Source organism: Myxocyprinus asiaticus, chromosome 24 (assembly GCF_019703515.2).
Source record: "Myxocyprinus asiaticus isolate MX2 ecotype Aquarium Trade chromosome 24, UBuf_Myxa_2, whole genome shotgun sequence".
Lineage (NCBI taxonomy): Eukaryota > Metazoa > Chordata > Actinopteri > Cypriniformes > Catostomidae > Myxocyprinus > Myxocyprinus asiaticus.
Genome location: NC_059367.1, coordinates 25,802,731 through 25,827,772, shown reverse-complemented (window position 1 = coordinate 25,827,772; position 25,042 = coordinate 25,802,731). Strand labels below are relative to the sequence as shown.

At 37.8% G+C, this 25,042-nt stretch overlaps 1 protein-coding gene across 2 annotated transcripts; it reads right to left on the bottom strand.

Moving 5' to 3' along the window:
* Positions 1-6,829: 6,829 nt before the first annotated feature.
* LOC127415197 (synapsin-1-like) lies at positions 6,830-23,214 on the bottom strand. Of its 2 annotated transcripts, XM_051653833.1 has the most exons (14): positions 22,671-23,212; positions 22,047-22,593; positions 18,403-18,460; positions 16,856-16,947; positions 16,373-16,529; positions 15,737-15,826; positions 12,673-12,735; positions 12,372-12,514; positions 12,197-12,271; positions 11,676-11,778; positions 11,436-11,567; positions 10,414-10,486; positions 8,775-9,378; positions 6,830-7,276 (listed from the first exon to the last, which is right to left on the bottom strand). In XM_051653833.1, exons 2-14 carry the CDS (start codon positions 22,352-22,354, stop codon positions 7,135-7,137), a joined length of 2,040 nt encoding a protein of 679 aa, XP_051509793.1. In that variant the 5' UTR covers positions 22,355-22,593; positions 22,671-23,212; the 3' UTR covers positions 6,830-7,134. The 2 variants fall into 2 exon arrangements, with proteins under 2 accessions (XP_051509793.1, XP_051509794.1); XM_051653834.1 differs by having other exon boundaries at positions 6,830-7,238; positions 22,047-23,214.
* Between the last annotated feature and the right edge of the window lie 1,828 nt (positions 23,215-25,042).

The following is a 25,042-nucleotide window of genomic DNA, read 5'->3' as shown; positions in this document are numbered from 1 at the left end:
AAATTAAAAAATTGGCTCCTTAGTGAAAAAGGTTCCCAACCCCTGGTCCATATAATACAAGTGAATTGTAGCCAGAACTCCAAAAGCTCCAGAAGTTCCAAAAAGGAGATAAAGTCAGCATAAAAGTAATCCACAAGACTCCAATGGTTTAATCGATGTCTTCCGAACCAATCCAGTTGGTTTTGGGTGAGAACAAACCAAAATATAACTCCTTTTTAACTGTATATCTTGCCATTGCAGTCTCCAGGCACGACCATGCCTAGCAGAATGCTAGATGGCGCTATAGGAGGAAGGGGAATCGAGTTCGAAATCATGATTACCAAGGAAACTGCTGTCAAGATGTACAGTGAAAAAGGGAGTTATATTTTGGTCTGTTCTCACCCAAAACCAACTGGATCGCTTTCGAAGAAATAAACCATTGGAGTCTTATGGATTCATTTTATGCTGACTTTATCTGCTTTTTGGAGCTTCAAAGGCCTGATCACCATTCACTTGTATTGTATGGAACCACAGAGCTGAGATATTCTTCTAAAAATCTTCATTTGTGTTCAGCAGAAGAAAGAAAGTCATACACATCTGGGATGGCATGATAGTGATTAATGATGAGAGAATTTTCATTTTTGGGTGAACTTTCCCTTTAACTTGTATTGAACCCGGAATATTCCTGTAAGAGCTGTTTCCAGTACTTGGTTTAAATTTTTTTTTTTTTTTTTTTAAATCATGTTATTGACAACACAGATGTATTAAAAGCTCCTCCAATGTACAGAAGCCTTACTCTTATAACACCAACAAAAGCAGAGCTCAGCGCCCATCGTTGAGTCTTACGTTTGTGACGCAATAAAGCTTATAAATAGCGGGCAGCAGGTAAACTTGCACTCCAGCTGCACTATCCATCTGAAACTTCTCAATGCACACGAATCAAACCTTCCTCAAACAGCCTGGGAATTAATTCTGTATTTATATTGATCTTAAAATATGAACCTATGGGGCCGTTTACACGACAATGATTTCAACTAAAAACGGAAAACTTTTTATGCGTTTTGGCTGTTCGTTTACACGACAACGGCGTTTTGGGGCCTGAAAACTTAAACTTTTGAAAACGGGTTTGAAAGTGCAAGTTTTTGAAAACGATGCCGTTATCGTCTCCGTGTAAACATACAAAAACGCGAATTTGTGAAAATGATGACGTCAAGCGCACGCGTATTACGAGTTCAGCCTATAGGCATGCGCGAGACATTCAAAGATTGAGTTTATTGACGCTTCTCCAGCAAAGTGTAGATTTACTGTATCACTACTACGACCAGCGATCGCCATCTTCATTGTTTGTATTCACCGTTCTGTGGAAGAATGCTTATGTGCGCAGGCGCGTAGTGTTTCTTTACAAAGTGACATCGCAACTACTGGCCTGGCATGCGTAATACACCGTTTTTAGTCATTTCGCGGATCCGTATGAACGGGGGTCATTTTGACAACGTTGTCGTCTGTAAACATTTCCGTTTTTAATACATCGTTGTCGTGTAAGCGTACCATAAGAATGCAAATAAATCAACCGTTGAATATTAATGTAGGCAAACCATCGACGCTCACGATTTAAATGTTGATAGCTTGCGCTGCACTGTGGCCACAGTGCAAAACAGCTTTTCTAAAGAGCAGGGTCCAAAATTAACCCTCGCTTAGCACCGAATGCTTGGAAAAATCGCCATTTGGCTGGTAAATTTATTAGGAACTGCAACATTACTTGGTTAAAGTCTAATTGTGAGAATAATAGTATGACCCTCACTAATGTAAGAGACGTGCGCTATTAAAATGTCTGCTAATCTGACGCGACTCGCACGTGCTCTAACAACGTTTCTCTCAGTGGAAATGTCACCATCATTCATTTATTTAGAATGCCTACTTTTTTCTCCAAAACTCCACGTTGGGATACATGTGTGGAATGTTCCTCTCAGTAATGGAGCAAAACGAAAATATCAGGAAAATATCACAGAGACGGTGCGATGTGACGTTGGTCTCAGATATGCAGCTAAATAATTGTAAGAGCGCAATAATGAAGCTATCATGTGCACTGCTTTTTAATTTAATATAAAAAAATTATACCAATAATACAAAAAGTTAATTTTGGGACCTGCTTTTCCTGTTAGGCCTACATTCTACATTTGCAAAGTCATAACGGTGAAATCTATATTTCTCGATGTGATAACGACGTTAAATGGCCATTTGCCCTCCATGATACGGACTGTCACTCCTAAAACATGAACTGTAGTTTGTGTACCACACACACATGATTATTGTACTTCTCTTGGGTGTGAGTGAATTTGGTTGAGTGAGTTTCCTACCTGCCTCAAAGGGATAGTTCACGCCAAAATGAAAATTCTCTCATCATATACTCACCCATGCCATTCCAGATGTGTATGACTTTCTTTTGCAGAACACAAATATTTTTAGAAGAATATTTCAGCTCTGTAGGTCCATATAGTGCAAGTGTAGGTTTACCAAACTTTTGAAGCTCCATAAAGCACACAAAGGCAGCATTAATGTAATCCATAAATCTATATCTTCATAAGCAATGTGTGGTTGAGAAACAGATACATTTTTAAGTGCTTTTTACTATCAATCTCCACATTCACATTTACGTTATTTCACATTCTGAAAGTGGAGATTTATAGTAAAAAAGGACTTAAAGGGATAGTTAAAAGATGACATTTCACCCAAAGATGAAAATTATCTAATAATTTACTCACCCTCATGCCATCCCAGATGTGTATGACTTACTTTCTTCTGCAGAACACAAACAAAGATTTTTACAATAACATCTCAGCTCAGTAGGTCCATTTAATGCAAGTGAATGGTGACCAGAAATTTTAATCTTCAAAAATCACATAAAGGCAGCATAAAAGTAATCCATAAGACTCTAGTGGTTTAATCCATGTCTTCTGAAGTGATATGATAGGTGTGGGTGAGAAAGATCAATATTTAATTTCTATTTTTCTATAAATCTCCATCCTTGACCAGCCCCAACCAGTAAGTGGTGATATGCATGAAGAATGTGAATTGCTAAAAAAAAAAAAAAAAAAAAAAAGGGAAAGTGGGCATTCATGGTAAATAGGATTTAAGTATTGATCTGTTTCTCACCCACACCTATAATATCGCTTCTGAAGGTATGGATGAAACCACTGGAGTCTTATGGATTACTTTAATGTTTCCTTTATTTGATTTTTGGAGATTCAAAATTTGGTCACCATTCACTTGCACTGCATGGACCAACAGAGCTGAGATATTCTTCTAAAAATCTTCATTTGTGTTCAGCAGAAGAAAGTAAGTCATACACATCTGAGATGGCATGATAGTGATTAATGATGAGAGAATTTTCATTTTTGGGTGAACTATCCCTTTAAATATTGATCTGTTTCTCACCTACACTTATCATATCGCTTCTGAAGATATGGATTAAACCACTGGAGTCTTATGGATATTTTGTGGCATATATTTGCTTTTTGGAGCTTCAAAGTTCTGGTCACCTTTCACTTGTATTATAAGGACCAACAGAGCTGAGATATTCTTCTAAAAATCTTTGCTTGTGTTTAGCAGAAGAAAGAAAGTCTTACACATCTGGGATGGCATGAGGGTGAGTAAATGATGAGAGAATTTTCATTTTTGGGTGAACTATCGCTTTAAAGAAATAGTTCACCCAAAATGAAAATGTTGTCTTATTTACTCACCCACATGTCGCTCCAAACCTTCATGGCTTACATTCCTCTGTGGAACATAAAGTTAGATATTATAAAGAATATTCAGGGAGGTATTTTTCATACAAAGAGAGGTCATCATAACCATGAAAATGAGAACTCCAGAACCACTGTGAGTTAATTTCAAGAACCAAATCAGTCCCATTCGTGAACTAATCACTCAGTCCATTTTGTGAATCGGTTCAACAGTTCATTGAAAGAACCCGCTCGAAAGAACGATTCAGTGGTTTTGAATATTTCCTATTTTTAATTTGCCATTCTACAGTAGCAAAAAATAAAGAAATGTACCATGGTATTACAATGATTCATAGGCATGGTGCGATGGTAATTACATGATTGTGGACATGTATTCATTTATGGTAGGGGCATGGAAAATACCATGATGGATAATCACTCAACACCATGGTAATCTGTCACGGTTATTTTTTCGCAAGGATGGGATTTGTAATTTTATTCCTCAGTTGCTTCATTGCATTCACATATTTAGTGTTGTCAAATAAATGTCTTTACATGGTGTGCCAGTGCTAATCTTTCTGTGTCCATCTTGACTCCCTGACACAATGTAATCTCTTTCAGATTTCCATACCCTTTCTGATCAATTCCCTACAAAACACTTAACATTACAAACTATGATTTTGAGTAACATTCTAAACAGAAACAGTTAACGAGTGTAGGACAAAGCTATTGCGTCTTCACTTGATAGACTTTATTGAATATGTGCACATATTTTAGCATAGTAATTTTACACCATTATTAAGCTACATTGAATATTACATCAAAGTTGCATCTCTTTGTGTAATACTACACGATTTTTAACCATATTTCTAATTTTAATAGGATTTAAGACTATAATTCTATATATTTGTGATTCATTTTATATTTTCTTTTCTTTATACAACTGGCAGGCAATAACAGACAGCAAAGTTCACTGAGATTAAAACAGTCAGAACAGGATAAACCTATTTAGCAAGTATGATAAATTTGACTATGTTTTCTTTAAAAGGATACTTCCTCTATAAAAAAGTAACAAATGTAAACATGGAAAATAATAAAAACCCATTTCTGAATGTAAAACAAATTATGAAGTACAAACTTCATGCATGGGATCATTAAGTACTGTAACATTCAAATAAATTATTGAAAAACATTTCATTTGCCTCCAGACTTGATTGCATCAGTGATAAAGTTATTCATTGAACATTCATTAAAGCCATCATTTAACACACAGACCTATCCTTGTTTGTAAAAACATGAACCACATTGAAGTACACTGAAAGTTAGCCTGAGCCACAATAATATAATGGTGGACTATCTAGATTACGACATAGGTGAACCAATCAAAGCACTTACGATCATAACAATTAACACACGAAAGATGACTTTAAACTGCAAATGTGTCACAAAATATGTCAAATAAAGAACACAGACCTTTCTGGTAGGATTTTACACAACCTAAATCACATATGATTAAAGTGAAATCTTGTCATAGACAAACCCACATTATGTCAACAACGATCACCCAACAATCAAATCAATTACAGGACATTTGCATCATTTGTAGAATTAAGATCTGTACAATACTTCTATTTGGTTTTTACAGTTTACGGTACAACATTACATTATACAGAAATATACACATTAACACCATTTGTCACGAAAGGATCACTGTAAATACACAACAGGCTGGTGAGCGGGAAGCAGAGGGGATTGGGATTGGATTAGGATACTTTGAATGGCTAAATATATTGCCAGTGTTGGGATTGTTATATCCTCACTTGTGGAAGACACTGCCACACTGCTGGTCCAGTTATAAAATCCTTCAGTATGGTGAGATGTTTTAGGAGCAAGATGTTTAAGGATCCACATCGTGTAACTGGGCACACTTGGACATACTAAAAGCAGTCAAAAGAATTTAAAATAATCTTTTCTTTTTTTTACTTTGAAGACTGCTGATGGCATCCTTGGCTTTCAATTTTGGCTTTGCATTTTCATAGGGCCAGTGTGTAATGAACAGGCAGCTCATCTACATTCATGCATACGAAATAGCTGTGAAAAGCTGAAAATGCCTTCCCCTATGCATGTGAAACATTCTTGATGAAACAAACCTTCCTGAGCTTTCACTCACCTCATATGTTCTCAAGTGCTACAGTACTGGTGTGCAAACGTGTTCGTGCAGGAAAAAAATAAAAATAAAAAATACATTCCACAAAACCAGCTAACATATATCTCCCTTTATTGGCCTTCACAATAGCAGATCATTAACTCTCTGCAGTAATGGATTGGAAGACCTGATATGATCAAAGACATTAGTTCATAGTCTCTTTCTCTCCAGGACATCCCTGAGACATATGCAACTGCACGAAACCAATGTGTTTACTTATGCCTTATTAGGCATATTAAACATTTAAGGGCGTACGATTGTGTGTCATTTGTTTGTTCAGGAAAAGGGACATTAGGGAAGCAGCGACAGCTTGCTCACAAGAATGAAACAACATTTTCACTACGACTACATTTTCTAAGTGCAACGACGCGACAGTTACTAAAGCAAGACCACCAACATTGTGCGACCACATTCTCCTTAAGTGACATGCAGTTTCAGCAGTATCGCAAGTGGCTAATGCTAACAGCCGCATGGTTAGTTTGACGATGAAAGCTTGTGCAAATTTAAACAACATCACAATGGGTCATCATTGTAGAATCCAAACTGTGCTCAAGCATAAACAATAAATCATTTAGTTACATTACAATGTGGTGCATTGATAAAACTGTTAGATGGTGCTCCTTGTTGTAACAGAACATGCTTCAAACAATAGCAGATGTATTTCAGATCACATCTGAAAAAAAGTGTGAGGGTGTATGACTATACAACAGTGTCCACCAAAACTTTTAACCTATCACTTCAAAAAGAATCTAGGATAATCAGTGATAAGTTCATAATAGGAGCCTGGAATGAATGCACGGATAGGCAAGTATTAGCATACATGTGTTAAGTTTATGCAGGTTCAGTCACTGTGTAGGTAGTGTAAAGGGCTGAGTGTGAGTGTTTGTGTGTGCGAGTGAGTGTTATTGTGTTTTCACCCCCCCCCCCCCCCCCAATTGGACTAAAAAAAACAGGGAATGTTTCTAATGGTCACAGAATAAATTGTGTAATAAAATTTAACTGCAATACTGCTGTGATAACTCACTCAATATTGCAATCTTTAAGCAGTGTATAGGCAGTGCTTTATCGATGTTGCATTGCAAATTGATGTGCACAAATCTGACATTATGCAATATAATTGGTCCTTTTTGCACAGTGTATATGATGACATCTCTGTTTCAACATCTACTGCATGTAGGTTTATGTGTATGATTATATATGTGTGTGTTTCTGAGTGCGTGTGTAGTTTCATTCCATGGAGAAGAGGCTCACGAAGGATTTCCGAAGGTTGCGGATGGTCTCAGCCTTGGCTTCATCCTGGCTAGGACTTTGGTGTTGAGCGGCCGGCGTTTCTGGAATGTTGAATGTATTGGTAAGAGACTGGGATTTGCTACAAAGAGAAGAAGTGGCAATAGAGGACAGGAAGAGGCTATTAAAGTCATGCAGCAAACCCATGGTGATGGCTTTATAAAGGTATGGCAGAGCAAAAAAAAATGAGCTGTGAGACAGAGAGAGAGAGAGAATGAAATTCATGTGCTTTCTTTTGTGTCATTCATTTAAGCTATTATGATTCAAGTGCAACGTTTACATCAGCCCTCATGGGAAATGGCATCTCTGGATGTAGAGACATGCACTTTATTCTGTCATTTTTTATTTTTGCTGCCACTATTCCTAAATAGAGAACCAGGTGCAGAGGAACATTTCAGTGATACAGACAGAATCAATACATACAGGAAAGTACTCTGTTCTGGATGGAAGAAACTGCATTATACCAGATTAATCACCATTGAACTTTATTGAGGAATAGTGGGAATATAAGATGATCACATTCATACTTGCTCATAACTGCTTGACAGTGAAAATAGACAAGTGTGCACATTTCCATTGAGAAAAATGCAATTTCCACAAACAAGTGCATGAACGGTTTGGGTGTAAGACTGAAGTGAAGCCATCTTTTGCATGCAGAATACCAGATCATCATCTAGTGTGCATACTTCTGTATCTCCTTTGTTTTAAATATTCGTCTGCCTAAATGTGTAAGCCACATTCATCATTAGCATCACCAATGTTGTCAAACATCATCATCATTATTATAAACAAAATCTGTATTAAAATTCTCAGCCATCCAAATCAACATTGTATCTTCGCAGAATTTATTTAGAGCATTTGAATGTGCTTTTCCATTTACAATTTGCTGTGTGAATTGGTTTAAAGAACTGGGGTATGGGTATGAAACAGCACTGTAAGTGGGTGGTAGGTCAAGAAACTAATTCAGATCAATAATTGTAGCATTGCAAAATACCTGGCAACCATTTAATCTCTTTTAGAAATGATCACACCCAGAGTTCCAGGGTGGATCTGTAACAGCCAAGTTCCCAGTTCAATTCAACCCCAGTTTACACACTGACTGTCAATCAAACTATCAAGGAGGCAACTTGCCTTGCAAGTCATGGCAACAAATGGAGAGAAAAAACCCCCAGATGCTTCTGAATGAATTCTACTGGACATAATCCAAATCAGTCTCTACATACCTTAAAGGGTTCCTTACCCCAAAAATGAAAATTCTGTCATCATTTACTCGCCCTAATGTCGTTCCAAACCCATGACTTTCTTCCATCAAACACAAAAGGAGATGTTAGGCAGAAAGTTAGGAATTGATAGCCTCAGTCACCTATCACTTTCATTGTATGGAAAAAAGATGCAGTGAAAGTTAGGCTGAGGCTAACATTCTTCTTTTGTGTTCCATGGAAGAGAGAAAGTCGCGCATGTTTGGAACGACAATGACAACGTTAATTAAATGATGGCAGAATTTCATTTTTGAGAGAACTAACTCTTACAATCTAAATGTTCTCAATAAAATATGACAGAGGACAAGAAAAGAGTCTTACTTGAGCTGTGGGGATCCACTCAGGGCTGGGTGATCAGGACTTGGTTTCTGCGGAGGTTGGGGTTTCTGCTGCAAGGGAGGCCGTGCACTTCCTGGTCCTCCCTGGCCCTGTGTAGTAGGCCGTGGTTGTTGAGTAGTGGGGGGACGTGGACCACCCTGCTGTTGTTGGGATGGTTGTGAGGCATCCTGGGTTGGCTGCGGCCCACCTTGGGTTGGCTGCCTGGCTGGCTGGCCTTGTCTTTGCTGCTGGGACCTCTGCTGGGCCTGACCGCCTGGTTTGGGAACCTGGCCAGCAGTTGGAAGCCTCTGAGGCTGCTGTTGGGGGCCACCTTGCTGGGGCCTCTGTGCCTGAGGAGAACCACCTGGGCCACGCAGGGGGGGACCCTGTGCTGTAGCAGGCCTCTGCTGACTTGTGGCCCCTTGACTGGCTTGTCGCTGTGAGGCTTGATTGGGTGGCCTAGTTTGTTGAGAAGGGGGGTTCTGGGCATTTGGACAGATCACAGACTGGGGCTGGGCAGGAGCCTGAGCCTGGGGAGAGGAGTGCTGCTGTGGTGGGGTTCCTTGACGAGCAGAAGGAGTGCTAGCAGGTGCTTGTTGTGGACCTCCTAAAAACAAATGAGTAGAATCAAATTTGTACAGAGCTTATTTTTCTGAGTGAACTTAACAGAGGCTGGAATACTGTATAACCACAAACTATTGAAATACACAATTATCCAGAGGTCCATATATTTAGAAAAAATACTTGATACTTGGCTTGGCTTACACTGACACCTAGTGGCCTGGATGCTGCATCATTCAAACACAGTAGTTTTCAGTTACTAATGCCATTAAAGAAATTCACTATGCACAGTAAGCCAGGATTCATTTAATCCATGAATTAAAGTGTCCAATAACAGGGCAGTTACTGAGATTAAGCGAGTAGTATTCAGATGGTCATGTGATTCTAACATGGCAGCCCCCATGAGGCGCCCCTGCCCCATGTAGAGTAAAAGAGATTTTAGGTTACTGATATGACTGAACTCTTCATCTCACATGAGTAGTCATGATTATATACATATGTTTCAAAATTACTATTCATTGCTATTTAAAGTATAATTCGGTCAGACAGCACAGGACACATGATGCAAATCTTGTCATTAGCAGATAGGTTAAGGTTAGTGGCCAAGGATTTGCACTAATTAGTGGGTCCACAAGGTGGTAATACTCACATTTGAGCCATTGCCGTCACAACTAAATGCAATAAGAAGATGTAATCACCACTTAACATCAGGAGATGATGGAAAAAACAACAACATTGGATGTGCATGTCAAGAGCATGTGTGTGAAGAGGTCTGGAGATACCTGCATTTGTATAACTTGAGTCTGACGAATATAAAGACATCTCTATGGGCCTAAACTCCTGAAGAGAAAATCCAGTATCTCATAGCGGTCGTAGCGCAGATGCGCAAACCGCCTGTGTACGCGCACACAGTTATATGGAGTATACTTTGACAGGCTCACGTTCTGTATGCAGACGCTGAGCGTTCACGCCAAATTGGAAGTATACCTTGGGCTTTAGAAGTAAAACTTTTTAAATAAGGAAAAAATTACTTTATAACCTTTAAGGTTGTTTTCAGTACTGCAGTATTGTAGTCCCTTACCCTGTGTAGGAGGGCGTTGTTGTGCCTGTGGAACTCTAGACTGAGAGATGGGTTGGGGTGAAACAGCTGGCCCCTGGTATTTCAAAACAAAAATAGAAATGGAGAAGGAGAAGTATATTAGACATTACACTTCGCACACTACAGAAACAGAACACTGGCCACTACAAGTATTTAGTGCTGAAAAATCTGATAAATCACTTATGTAACAAAATTTGGCTCCATCCCAAATAAGATTTACAATCTGATCTGACCTAAAACTGCCAAACATTACACTACAAACATCCTTAAATGACTGATGCTGACAAAAATTGCTGTCGTTAGTCTTCAGGCAATCAGTTTTACACAACTGGGGAGAGAATTAAACCAAGCGATTTGATGCAGAGCAGTGATTAGGGATGGTGCTTTAGGTCTCTAGCCTATGAATTAGAGAAATTTTTCACCAGAATCACACTTCCTCTGTCTCCCATCTGTGTGAGCATGAATCATTAAAATCGCAGGTTTGGGAATAATGGAGAATAGCAGTCTCTGAGCTGCAGTCAAGAGGATTTCAGAGTCATGCTGTGACTAATGCTTTTGCATCCATATTTTTGCAGCTGAACATGTAAATTGACGTTAAAAACTGAATGGTGGGTGAAAACTACACCATTTAACTGTATTATTCAGCAGAATTGCACTACTTATTGCTGTATAAGCTTAATAAAAGTTTTCTTTATTCATGTTTTAAGGTCAGATATGCTAACAAACTGGAGAAAGAAAGAGAAAGCAATGATTGCGTATAGGGAAAGAAAAATAAACTTCATTCAAGATCTATTCTCTGAAAACAATTCTTATTAACTTATGCAGTTTTGCTTCTCTGGTACATTTATCTTGTTTTAAAGATTTTATTATATATTTTACAATAAATACTGATTAGGAAAATTATTATTATTATTATTATTTTGCAATGCTAAAATTTGATCTGTGGTTACATGGAACAGTGCTTTTAAAAATCTCATTAAAAAATTCTAAGCGTGTGAATTAACCTGAGAACCGACTGGAGTGGGAGCTGAAGTGCGTGGCACAGTCTGGTTCATTTTGTTCACAACAAGATCAGCAATCAGGGCCCGGTCTTCATCCTGCTGCTCTCCGATGAGAGGCATTGAGCAGCCCACCACCTGATAGACACACACAGTGTTTGCCCAGGGCAAAAAGGATATTCAGAGAAAGATTTTAAAGGCTTCCTGCTTTTTCAAAGGTTGGTTGAGTAGCTTGTGACCTCTTACCTCTATGATGTAATCTCGACCATCTTTACCATGTAATGCTTCAACAGCACATATATCAAGACCTCCGAAAACCTCAGAGCATACATCCACCCACATGCGATACCTGCAGGGAGAAAGTGCTAATGATGACCTTGCTCTTTCCACAAAAATCATCCACCCACACCAACACAACAATGCTAACAGCAAACATGGAAAATCTGGCCTAATACAGTATAAAAACACACTAATATATTTGACAGTTTTGCAAGACTGAAAGCTTAACTCTACCCTTACTCATTTCAAAATAAATGGCAAAAACTTTCCTGTGGCAAAAACTACTTTGTTTTAAGATAAAGATTTACATGGAAATAATAAAGCATTATCATATATGTTTAATTATGGAACACATGTAACAACAGACAAGCAATTATGTTGTTACATTCTAATAAGGTTTCTAATATGGTTAACTAAATTTATGGTATGGGAGCTGTATAGTATGCCATGTGTCATGCAAGGAAGTACTTCCTGTAAGTCATGTTCACCTGTCAGACATGGCCACCTGCTCTAACATAGCTGATCCTGTGTTAGTCTTCCAGTTGCCTGATAAAGATGTCCTCCTGTACAATATAAAAACAATTACATTGCTGAATGCATTTCCATTGGATATACATTTTTGACATTTGATATTAGAAAAATACAATTGTTATTATTTCTTACATGTAGGCTTTGTAATTGTCACCAATCTTCTGGATTCGGATGTCATACTTGGCATCAATAAAAGGCTCAGATGTGGCATAAGTCTTCGTCAAAGCCACAACGCTTGCAATATCTTGGAAATCATATTGATTGTCCACTTTGACCTGTACAGAGAATCTTAATTGATACATTTATAAACCAAAATTACACTACACAAATAAAATTTATAGTTTGGGCTTTCCTATTAAATTTAAGAACACATTAAATTCAATAAATGAAAATTTCATCATTTGTTTTGGAAAAAAATTAGTTTTAGTCCTACCTTTCCCATACCAGAGTGAGCATGACCCATTTTTACTACCACAGGAAAGCCGGGTGTAGTGATCTAATTACAAGAGATAAATATTAAGTTAAGATTTAAATACTAGTCATAGAAAAGAAAACCAAAAAAGGACTCTCGTTCAACCCAGAAAGCACCAATATAAATGGTTTTATTTAGAGATTTTCTTGGTAGTACTTTATAACAGCTTTCATTAAAACATTAACTAACATTAAAATATGTAATGCTTATCAGATCATTAATGTTAATGTTCATTCAACAGTTTAAAACATGTTGAAAATTCAGAAACACTGTACAATAGGGTTCTCTTTGTAACATTAGCTAGTGCATTAGGTAATGCATTAATTCAGCTAAATTTCATTGTGTTGTCATGTTAGGTCATAATGCATTGACTAAATTTAACGGATAAAGAAATTGTATGTAAAAATGTGTCACTACATGTAGAAATTAACATCAACCTAAATTAATAAATGAAAAAGTATTGTTCATTAACTGATACAACAGTTACATTTATGGCATGATAACAAATACAACCTTATTGTAAAGTGTTACACAAAATTCTATATGTTTTACATAGCAACTCCACAGACCCCTGTACAGTAAGGACCCCCACTGGTCAACATGATTAAACTGGAAATCGACAGTAAATTTCAATCGATGTTGCTTCCAAACCCTAAAATCGACCCCATTCAAATAACTGACTAACGTCATCCTCCATTAGATATTTCTGCATCAATTTAAACATGTTCACCTTTTCCTGTAGTGCTACTGATAACATGTTGTGTGAGTAACCTCTGAGATGTGGGTTCTGGTCCCATGGAAACCAGGAAGTAATTGTGTTCACATTAACAATGGTAAGCGTGATTTGGAGGTTGCACTTTCACTCTAACATATATTTTTTACTAAAGGTTAGGTTTAGGTTTGTGTTGGGGGTAGAGTTAATAAAATATTCATTCTTGTTGACTATAACATCATTTACAAATAAAAATATAACTTGCTTTGGTGCCACTCTGTGGACATTTCACCCAGAAAATGGATATCACCAGTGCCCATGCTGTAAGTGCCCATTAAGCTCTGAGGGTGTTTTTTAAGATTTCCTGTTTCAGTGACATACCCAGAATTAACACTTGAGACATTATATATCTCAGGGTGTAAATAAGGTAGTTTTTGTTTTGTTCCCAATCATGTCACTTTTGTTCCCACATGTAACTGAGTAAAATTGTGTGTTGATTTGACAAAGCAATCAAACATTATAACATTACAAAAATAATTTATCCTATTGTCCAAAAACGTCCCCAAGTGTCTGAAAGCCTCTCCAAACAAATAAAACGTAAAAAATTGTACATAAGAACTAATTACACATGCAAAAACGACAATGACTAAAGGTATGCTCTCTCTCCAAAGCATGCAGGCATGAATAATGAGATCTCATTCAGTTCCATTCTGTGACATTTGAGCCATCATTGAGTCTGTATCATGTATATGGCGCCATCTCCTGGTGGCCATATGTAATTAGAGTGAACGATCCACTCTGCCCATATTTGGATGACTTCCACCTCTGGTTGCAGAAATTTGAATCCTAATTTGATTGGTTTTGTGTCCCATGATGCTGGACAACGAATGACTTCATTTCCAATGAAGTCATCTGATCCAGGAAAGCTAACGTGTTTTTAGCCAGATAGCACATTATGTGCTGTGTGCACATTGTGCTTCGTGTGGATTATCTAATGATCTATGCATCCTATTACGCTGTGTGTGTTTTAAAGTTCATCACCTCCTCTAAGTAATGGTATGTTATATTTTATGTTACGTTTATTTTTCATAAAGTTATAAGTAAAAATGCAGCATATAAGCAACACCTGTTTACATGTAACATGTACAGTATGTCAAAGACATGTAGTTAGCCATTACTCACTATATTTTTGTCTGTGAGTAAAACAACCAAACATAGGCTGGTTGTATTCTACTCTTTGAAAGCTTTCCAATGACATATGACACAGGGCTATTTGATCAGTGTGATGTTTTTACCGATTACAATAAAATGTGCAGTGCAAAGTTTTTAATAAATTATCAAAATGGAACACTTTCTGATTTGACTGCAAATGCCTACATGCATTGTAAAGTAGAGTTTCTTAGGTTTAAAACAACACCAATTTTGTGTTATTCAAGACTGTAGTTATTAATAATTTGATAATTTTTTTCTCTGCGGGCCCATCCAAGCTTTGGTAATCACAGAGCGATTTCAGCAGCAGACTTTTTGACCAACTGTTTTTATTTCAGATATTAACACAGTATTAAAAGGATAAGTTACAGTATATTCTTATCTAACAGAATTATTTAGTAGAATATTCCATGAACAGGTTGATTTAATTTAAACTGTTCTTTATTAATAGGAGAATGCGTTAAGTGTTCAGTCTCAGTGTTGCTTGATAGGCATCTTCTGTATAATGCTGCACTAGGAGAAACGTGAGAGCAAGATCTCTTTGCACAAGCACAAAATGAGCTCTCAGAGAATTACGTCTGAGACTACGGTGCTTTATCTTTGAAAAAGGCAAGACTGACTGAGGTAAACACATTCCGCCAAAGTGTGTGTCTGGGATCATTTATTCGTGAGGAAAACCAAGCTGATACCTGCAGTAGAGAAGTAATAGGAGGAGGTGGCAACACTGCAGCACGCCTCCTGCTCTTATTAAAACCTAACTAAGACAGACTGCATAATAAATGTATACTGATGTTTCACACAATTATGCTTGTCTGAAGTTAATTGAGGCATTGCTGAGACTGAACTTATTTAGCTAGATGGCAAACTAAATTTTCAGTCTAGAAAGGGCTTTAACTGTGCTAAACTGAGTGGGGCAATGCTTATGCTGAACTGGGGTGCTGAATATGCATGAGCCCTTTATATTTTACTGTTTACTGCATCCAAGCACCGCTGTCCCTGCCACAGATGGGAGCTTTGTGTTGGGTCTATTGGGACTGTCTGAGGCCCTGAAGCTCAGGTTTTTCTGGTAAAGAGAGGGAAAGGGACAGATGGCTTAACACTCACCATCTCCTTGTGGTTGGGGTAATAAACCTGGTCAATCAGTGGGAACTCCTCTGGTCCCAACTGCTTGTACAGTCTGGACAACTGAGCAAACTGTGGTCCATACGCAGACATACATAGACATAGAAACAAATATTGTGCATCAGTAGTCATGAACAGTTAATAGTGAACATTTTAATAATGGTGTGTTTCTTATGTATGCATCTGAAATTGTATTGATCCTTTCCATACAACTAAGGGGGACACAACATGCATTAATACATCGCTTATTGGATGTCTGAGAACTTCCTTAAAGGGACAGTTCACTCAAATATGAAGATCATGTCATATACTCACCTTCATGTTGTTCCAACCCACTGGACTTTCTTTCTTCCGTGGAACACACAATTGAATGTAAGGCAGAATGACAGCCTCAGTCAACATTTACTTTCATTGTAGGGACAAAAGATGCAGTAAAAGTGAACAGTGAGTGAGGCTAACATTCTGCCTAACATCTCATTTCATGTTCTATATGGAAGACAGAAAACCATACAAGTTTGGAACAACATGAGGGTGAATAAATTATGACAGATTTTGCATTTTTTGTGAACTATCCCTTAAAATGACTGATCAATATGGACTGAAATGAGTAGTGCTCACCACCCATGGTTTGTCACAGAAGTTGTAGACAGAGTGAAGAGAATTGACACTGGGCAGGCCAGCATACTGTAGTCCAATCACAATGTTCCTGTGGTCACCATTCTTAGCCATACTGTAAGCATGCTGTCGGACCAGCACAAAATCTGGTTTGAAACACCTAAAGAACCACAGATGTACAGTTTAATTACAAGTTATTGATAATTATGAGCCATATCCAAAAATAATTCTGATATCATGTATATTACTTTCTTTATTTGTAAACAAAAGTACATTCAGTCAGATATATGAGACTTTATCATCTTAATGCTCTAAATATATATATAATATATATATAAATATGACCTAATTCAATACTATGTACTAAATCTGTCCTTTGAATTAACCTACATAATAAACCCACAATTTATGTCAGCGAATACTTTACTTTATCTTTGAAAAAGGCTAGGTTGAGTGAGAGACATTCAAAAGAGTTGTGAAACCTACTTTGTGATTTTGTTTCCATTGCGGATGGCCTCAATGTCCAAACTATAGCTTTGCGTTGCGTGAACCACCAGATTAACCTCAGAGAAATCAGCCTTGAAAATCAAGGAAAATCACCAGTTGCAATGAATTAATCAATACATGTAATCAGTGAAGTGACTTTGTTAAAGCAAATAGACCAAAACAGCAGGTGAGCCCTGTAATATTTTTTACTGTGTGAATATGTTTATATCTCTTTCTGACATAGGGTGTTTTACTAACGTGTTATAAAACGTGAAGTAATTTCAAAACACCCCAGACAGAAAAAAATTTAATTATATAAAAAAAATTGAATGGATAAAATTTTGTATATTTTTCAAAGTCTCTGGGAAACAAGATAAAAATTACTGAAGGCTTGGGACAGAAATCCCTAGATTGATGTTTAATAATTAAAAGTCTTCAAAACTATCAAAAACTTAATAGCAAGCAATATTTAAAAAACTCTTGTTGTTCTTTTCAAAATTACATTTGACTTTTTGTAAATCTTTTGTCCAAGTTGCCTTATCCATGCCACTATAACATAAATCATTATTTTAAAGGATGTTATACATCAACGAACAGATTAATTTTCTTTTATTCTCCTCTAAAAACAGATTAGATCCTGAAATGCAAGGGATTTTTTTATTTATTCTCTTGCCAAGTTAAATCCATTCAAAACAATAAACAAATGACAGTGCAGAAATTACAAAGGCCCAACATTCAATTTTGCTCTCAGACGGACAAACAATCTCTTGTCAGCTAAAAGATTGGATAAAATGTTTTGACAACATCTATTTTAATTAATTACACAATGACCTAGTGGAGGTGTACTTCTTTATTACTAGGGAGAAATTAAAGGAATAGTTCACCCAAAAAATGAAAATTCTCTCATCATTTACTCACCCTCATGCCATCCCAGATGTGTATAACTTCCTTTCTTCTGCTGAACGCAAACGAAGATTTGGAATATTTCATCTCTGTAGGTCCTTACAATGCAAGTAAATGGTGGACAGAACTTTGAAGCTCCAAAAAGCATATAAAGGCAGCATAAAGTAATCCATATGACTCCAGTTGTTTAATCCATATCTTCAGAAGCGATATAATAGGTGAGGGTGAGAAACAGATCAATATTTAAGTCCTTTTTTATTATAAATCTCCACTTTCACTTTTACATTCTTCTTCTTTTGTTTTTGGTGATTCACATTATTCATGCATATTGCCACCTACTAGGCAGATAGGAGAATTTATAGTAAAAAAGGTAGAAGATATAGCTGAAACTAATGGAGTCTTATGGATTAGTTTTATGCTGCCTTTATGTGCTTTTTGGAGCTTCAAAGGTCTGGTCACCATTCACTTGCATTGTATGGACCTACAGAGCTGAAATATTCTTCTAAAAATCTTTGCCTGTGTTCCACAGAAGAAAGAAAGACATACATCTGTGATGACATGAGGGTGTGTAAATGATGAGATAATTTTAATTTTTGGGTGAACTATCCCTTTAAAGGAATACTTGAATGAGAAAAAGTTCCCACCTGTTCTACTTTGATGTCAAATTCACCATGAACCTTCTTGCCTTTAAACACCTTTGTCCTAGAGAAAGAAAGAACAGTTGGTAGTCTTGTGTGTCATAATTAACAAAAACACTTGATTTTTGTCTGTAAAGCAAATACGAAATAGCATATGAAACAGTGAAACTGTGAGGTCAACAATGCATTTCACCTGTTCAGCAGGCAATGATTATATAGGCTCATAAGGGAGAACTGGCTCCACTTTTAAAAGGTGAGAGCACCTTTAATACCTTATAGTATGTGTGTGTGTGTGTATATATACACTATATTGCCAAAAGTATTCGCTCACCCATCCAAATAATTAAATTCAGGTGTTCCAATCACTTCCATGGCCACAGGTGTATAAAATGAAGCACCTAGGCATGCAGACTGCTTCTACAAACATTTGTGAAAGAATGGGCCGCTCTCAGGAGCTCAGTGAATTCCAGCGTGGTACTGTGATAGGATGCCACCTGTGCAACAAGTCCAGTCGTGAAATTTCCTCGCTACTAAATATTCCACAGTCAACTGTCAGTGGTATTATAACAAAGTGGAAGCGATTGGGAATGACAGCAACTCAGCCACGAAGTGGTAGGCCACGTAAAATGACAGAGCGGGGTCAGCGGATGCTGAGGTGCATAGTGCACAGAGGTCGCCAACTTTCTGCAGAGTCAATCGCTACAGACCTCCAAAGTTCATGTGGCCTTCAGATTAGCTCAAGAACAGTGCGTAGAGAGCTTCATGGAATGGGTTTCCATGGCCGAGCAGCTGCATCCAAGCCATACATCACCAAGTGCAATGCAAAGCGTCGGATGCAGTGGTGTAAAGCACGCCGCCACTGGACTCTAGAGCAGTGGAGACGCATTCTCTGGAGTGACGAATCACGCTTCTCCATCTGGCATTCTGATGGACGAGTCTGGGTTTGGCGGTTGCCAGGAGAACGGTACTTGTCTGACTGCATTGTGCCAACTGTGAAGTTTGGTGGAGGGGGGATTATGGTGTGGGGTTGTTTTTCAGGAGCTGGGCTTGGCCCCTTAGTTCCAGTGAAAGGAACTCTGAATGCTTCAGCGTACCAAGAGATTTTGGACAATTCCATGCTCCCAACTTTGTGGGAACAGTTTGGGGATGGCCCCTTCCTGTTCCAACATGACTGCGCACCAGTGCACAAAGCAAGGTCCATAAAGACATGGATGAGCGAGTTTGGTGTGGAAGAACTTGACTGGCCTGCACAGAGTACTGACCTCAACCCGATGGAGCACCTTTGGGATGAATTAGAGCGAAGACTGCGAGCCAGGCCTTCTCGTCCAACATCAGTGTCTCACCTCACAAATGCACTTCTGGAAGAATGGTCAAAAATTCCCATAAACACACTCCTAAACCTTGTGGAAAGCCTTCCCAGAAAAGTTGAAGCTGTTATAGCTGCATAGGGTGGGCCGACGTCATATTAAACCCTATGGATTAAGAATGGGATGTCACTTAAGTTCATATGCGTCTAAAGGCAGATGAGCGAATACTTTTGGCAATATAGTGTATATATATATATATATATATATATATATATATATATATATATATATATATATATATACACACACACACACACACACACACACACACACACACACACATTGGTGGCCAAAGGTTTGGAATAATGTACAGATTACAGAAGGAAAATGGTACTTTAATTCACCAAAGTGGCATTCAACTGATCACAAAGTATAGTCAGGACATTACTGAAGTAAAAAACAGCACCATCACTATTTGAAAAAAGTAATTTTTTATCAAATCTAGACAGGACCCATTTCCAGCAGCCATCACTCCAACACCTTATTCTTGAGTTATCATGCTAAATTGCTAATTTGGTAGTAGAAAATCACTTGTCATTATATCAAACACAGTTGAAAGCTGTTTGGTTCGTTAAATGAAGCTTACCATTGTCTTTGTGTTTGTTTTTGAATTGCCACAGTATGCAATAGACTGGCATGTCTTAAGGTCAATATTAGGTCAAAAATGGCACAAAAGAAATAGCTTTCTCTAGAAACTCATCAGTCAATCATTGTTTTGAGGAATGAAGGCTATACAGTGCTTGAAATTGCCAAAAAAAAACTGAAGATTTCATACAAAGGTATACACTACAGTCTTCAAAGACAAAGGACAGCTGGCTCTAACAAGGACAGAAAGAGATGTGGAAGACCAGATGTACAACTAAACAAGAGGATTAGTACATCAGAGTCTCTAATTTGAGAAATAGATGCCTCACATGTCCTCAGCTGACAGCTTCATTGAATTCTACCTGCTCAACACCAGTTTCATGTACAACAGTAAAGAGAAGACTCAGGGGTGCAGGCCTCATAAGAAGAATTTCAAAGAAAAAGCCACTTTTGAAACAGAAAAAAAAAGGAAAAGGTTAGACTGGGCAAAGAAACACAGACATTGGACAACAGATAATTGGAAAAGAGTGTTATGGATCTTAACCCCATTGAGCTTTTGTGGGATCAGCTAGACTGTAAGGTGCGTGATGGCAAGTGCTACAGTAAGAGTATCTGGACAAACTAACAGCTAGAATGACAAGGATCTGCAAAGCTGTCATTACTGCACATGGAAGATTTATTTGTTGTAGTTTAAGAAGTTCTGAACATTTTTTTCAAATTGTAATAGTAATTTTTCACGTTATTAATGTCCTGCCTATACGTTGTGATCAGTTGAATGCCACTTTGGTGAATAAAAGTACCAATTTCTTTCCATAAGAGCAAAATCTGTAGATATAGATATAGATATAGATATAGATAGATATATAGATACCTGTAGATAGATAGATAGATAGATAAATAGATAGATAGACAGATAATAGCATATGTTTATAGCTTCACATTAATCTTTCTGTGGTCTTGTGGGTCATTTTGTCCTGTTTTTCAAAATGGTTCTAAATGGGTCTGAAAGATCAGCAAGACCAAGGAAGGGTAAAAAAAAATGCATCTGCTGTTTCCACTGAAGACCATCTGAAGTGCATATGAGACTACAGTAAAGCTCTGTTTGAAGTTAAGTGTTGGATGTACAGTAGATAACATTCTCAGTAAATATGTCACTAGCCCTCTTGAGAATTACTGAGAGCACCATTTCAGGTTTGATAGTATACAAACACTGAATACAAACTCATTTTTTGTCCAAGCTGAGTCAGCCTGGAACTCAATAACGCCTGGCCATTTAATCTGGACTAAACAGCTGGGGGCCCCTAATGTAATTTTGTTTGCTGTGGATCACTGTTTCTCAGCCGACCCAAAACCAGAATGAAATGTGAAACGCGCACAGACACGCGCGGGCACACCCACAAATGCATATACGCGCGTGCGTGACAGAGTGGGAGCCCGTGAGACCGAGAAAGGTCTATAGACACATGAGTCACGACATTTGGATGGTCACTCATTTTTGGCCTTTATTAGCATGAGTTGCACTTCAGGTGTGAGTCTGAAAAGCCAAACGTTAAATTCTCAGCATCATACATTTGAAACTCTCCCTTTCCTAGAATGAGCTTTATATGTCAATGGGCATTACGTTGTATTTAAGATACGAAGCTTTCTATAGAATCAGTAACATACTGGCATGCAAATGTTTTCCAATGCTGATCTTACCAATCTGTCTGCTGGTCATCAATGACCAGAAGGATCTTGGCATTGCTCGAGCCGACTCTATCGGTGGCCTCGTTAAAGGAGGCGGCAGCGGCGGCGGTGGTCTGTTTGACGGCATTGGAAATGGAGGAAAAGAAACCGGCGCCCGTAGACTGGCTGTGGGATTGACGCCTCTCTTGAGATCCGGGCGACACCTCGGGGGCAGCGGGGCTTTGCTGTGGCGGATCGGGCCGCTGTAGATCGGTCATGTAGCCGTTGGGCAAGTTGGACATAAAATTACTGTCCGACAGTCGACGTCGCAGGTAATTCATGGTGAAGATGAAGAAGGATGCGACGAATAAGAGAAACGATCAATTATCCTCCTATTTGTGGGGGGGAAATCCAATCGACTATATGATGTCTAGGATGCAATATCAGTTTTAAATCAGTCGCCAGACAGAGATGCGAAAACGGAGTCGATACGCAATTCTCCAGAGTGCGCCTCAAAGTAAAGGTCGCGTTTCGCTTTAAAACATTTACTTCCTCTTTATGACCAGCTGCACTGCAACAGCTGAAATAGATAATATATATATAAATATAACGATTATGTTACATTAAAAAAGCACGATCGATTAAATATTTTCTTACTTATTGCGATTGATGAGAATATTGTTCAAAAATTAGCATGAATCGCGCAATCGACTCTTTCCATTGATGTCGATGATGTTTCTTTGATCCTGCTGCATTGGCGTGGAGAAAAGCAATCCTAAAGGAGAGGCACTTTGTAAAAAGTGTGCTTGGCGAAGGTAGTAATTGTCATTAGTGGCACTCGGTGAGGCAAATTCTGCTCCCGGCGTCCTCCGGCCAGATTTTCTGTGATCCGGTTCGGGATCTTGGAAGCAGAGGTGCGGCTGCTGGGGCTTCGGGAAAATGCAGTGATTGCATCACTCGTGCCATCCAATCCTGGTAATCCGCCCAATGTTTTCCTTTGACCCGCGTCAATATGCATGACCCATCATCGGTTTTCTTCGTTGCGCAACCGAAACAGTTGTTGGGATGATAGTAATGAATGGCAACGAAAGATAGCCTTGGCATGAGCTTGTGTGTATAGTAAGGAAACAAGAGACATCGATTTAACAACATTAACAGGAGGTTGTGTAACATAGTGACTGAAGATCTGCACTGGTAGCTGGGTTGGTTGTCAGTTCAAACCCATGGGGCGACTGAGCTATATCATGGTGCCCTTCAGCAAAACCGTGGGACTGCCCTTAGAATAAGTGTACTTTGTACACTTGTCACTTTGCACTAATATTTGTTTCATCTTAAAGCATAATTTAACATGATTACTTATTTCATTTGATTGTATAGATTTTCAGTACTCTGTACAGTTACCACAGGACTCCGCCTGTGTTTTCAGCACCATGGACAGGGAACCTGCTGCTTCTTTTGTTATGTTATAACTAGGAAGTCAGCAGGAAATGGCTTTTTGAATAGAGAAACAATGTCTGTAGACTCCACCCAATGTAACACAATACATTAACAACATGTTTACAATCTTTGTGTTCATTTGACTCTCAAAGATGTGAATGTCGATGTTCTACCATTTCATATTGGTAGCCTATCACTCTTGAATGATTCAGCAAATTTGTTGACATTACTTTAATAAATTGGTAACTTTGATTTAAAAACATAACATGTTTGGATATAATTTAAATGTTTGAGCTTCTAGCATAATTATTAGCAGTTTAGCTATACTGTAAACCCTAATCTGTCATTACTGGAACAATCAAGTTGTCTTAATTAAACATTTTATTGAACTTTTTTCTTTAAAAAATCCATAGACTTTAAGTGTCAATAACTCAAACTATTGAGTATAAAATTGAGGCTATTGGGAATACAGAAAATACCTTGCGATCAAATTATTTAATTATGTTTCCTTTGACAAAGGGAACATACAGGAGCATTTAAATAGTTGTTGTTAAGAATTCATAGAGGGTTTAGCTCTTTTGTAGTATTATTTATGTTGTTTTGTTGCAAATGGTTGTTTCGTATGTTGTCATTAGAGTGATCTGTGTCCCCTTTGGTCAACTTGGACCCTGTTAACATTATTTCAGTTCTCTTTGAGCATGTGCAAATGAAGTACAGGCAAACAGGCTTTGCATTTCTGTGGAGAAATATGTTTATTTGATGACTGACGTAGAATCAGTTAAAATCTTCATTATTTAAGCTGTAGTGTTGTATGACCTAAATTTGAGTTAAAAACAACAACATTTAAATAGCAGATCTGAGTTAAGTCTACTTGCATCAAGTTACCTTTACTTAATTCTATATGATCACCAAGTTAAGTGAACTTAATTACACAAGTTTTGGAGACACCATTACTCAGTTCAGTTGAGAGAACTGGTTTACTAAATCATTTGAGTTGACTCAACTTATTAGGATTTTCAGTGTGGCATAATATGCAAAAATGATCTGATTATGTCATTGTGTGCCATTTGAATGCAAATTTTAAATCACTTAAATACCACCAATTAAAAATAAGTCGCCTCATCTTAATTTCATTAAAAATGTCAGAACTAAACTTATTTGGATGTTTAAACAGCATACAGAGCTTTAGATTTTAGACACAAATCCTTTGGACTTTAAATATTGTTAGAATAAATTACTGTATTAAGAATTTGACTGTGAAATCACAGTCTTCACTGGAAAAAATTGGTGACCTGCAATTGTTATCTCAAGGAACTATTTCTATTTGATCTAACACAAAAAAATTACTTGCTGGTGCGGTGTAACCTAATTAGTGTTCCCTTTGTCTGCGCCAGTGGACCTTATTTCCTTTAAATTAATTTTTTTCCAGCCTGTGTATTAGTATTACAATAAAATTCAAATGGATATAGGTGTTTATGCTTTTATTAAAGGAATATTATGGGTTCAATACAAGTTAAGCTCAATCGACAGCATTTGTAGTATAATATTGATTACCACAAAAATTTATTTTGACGCATCCCTCCTTTATTTTG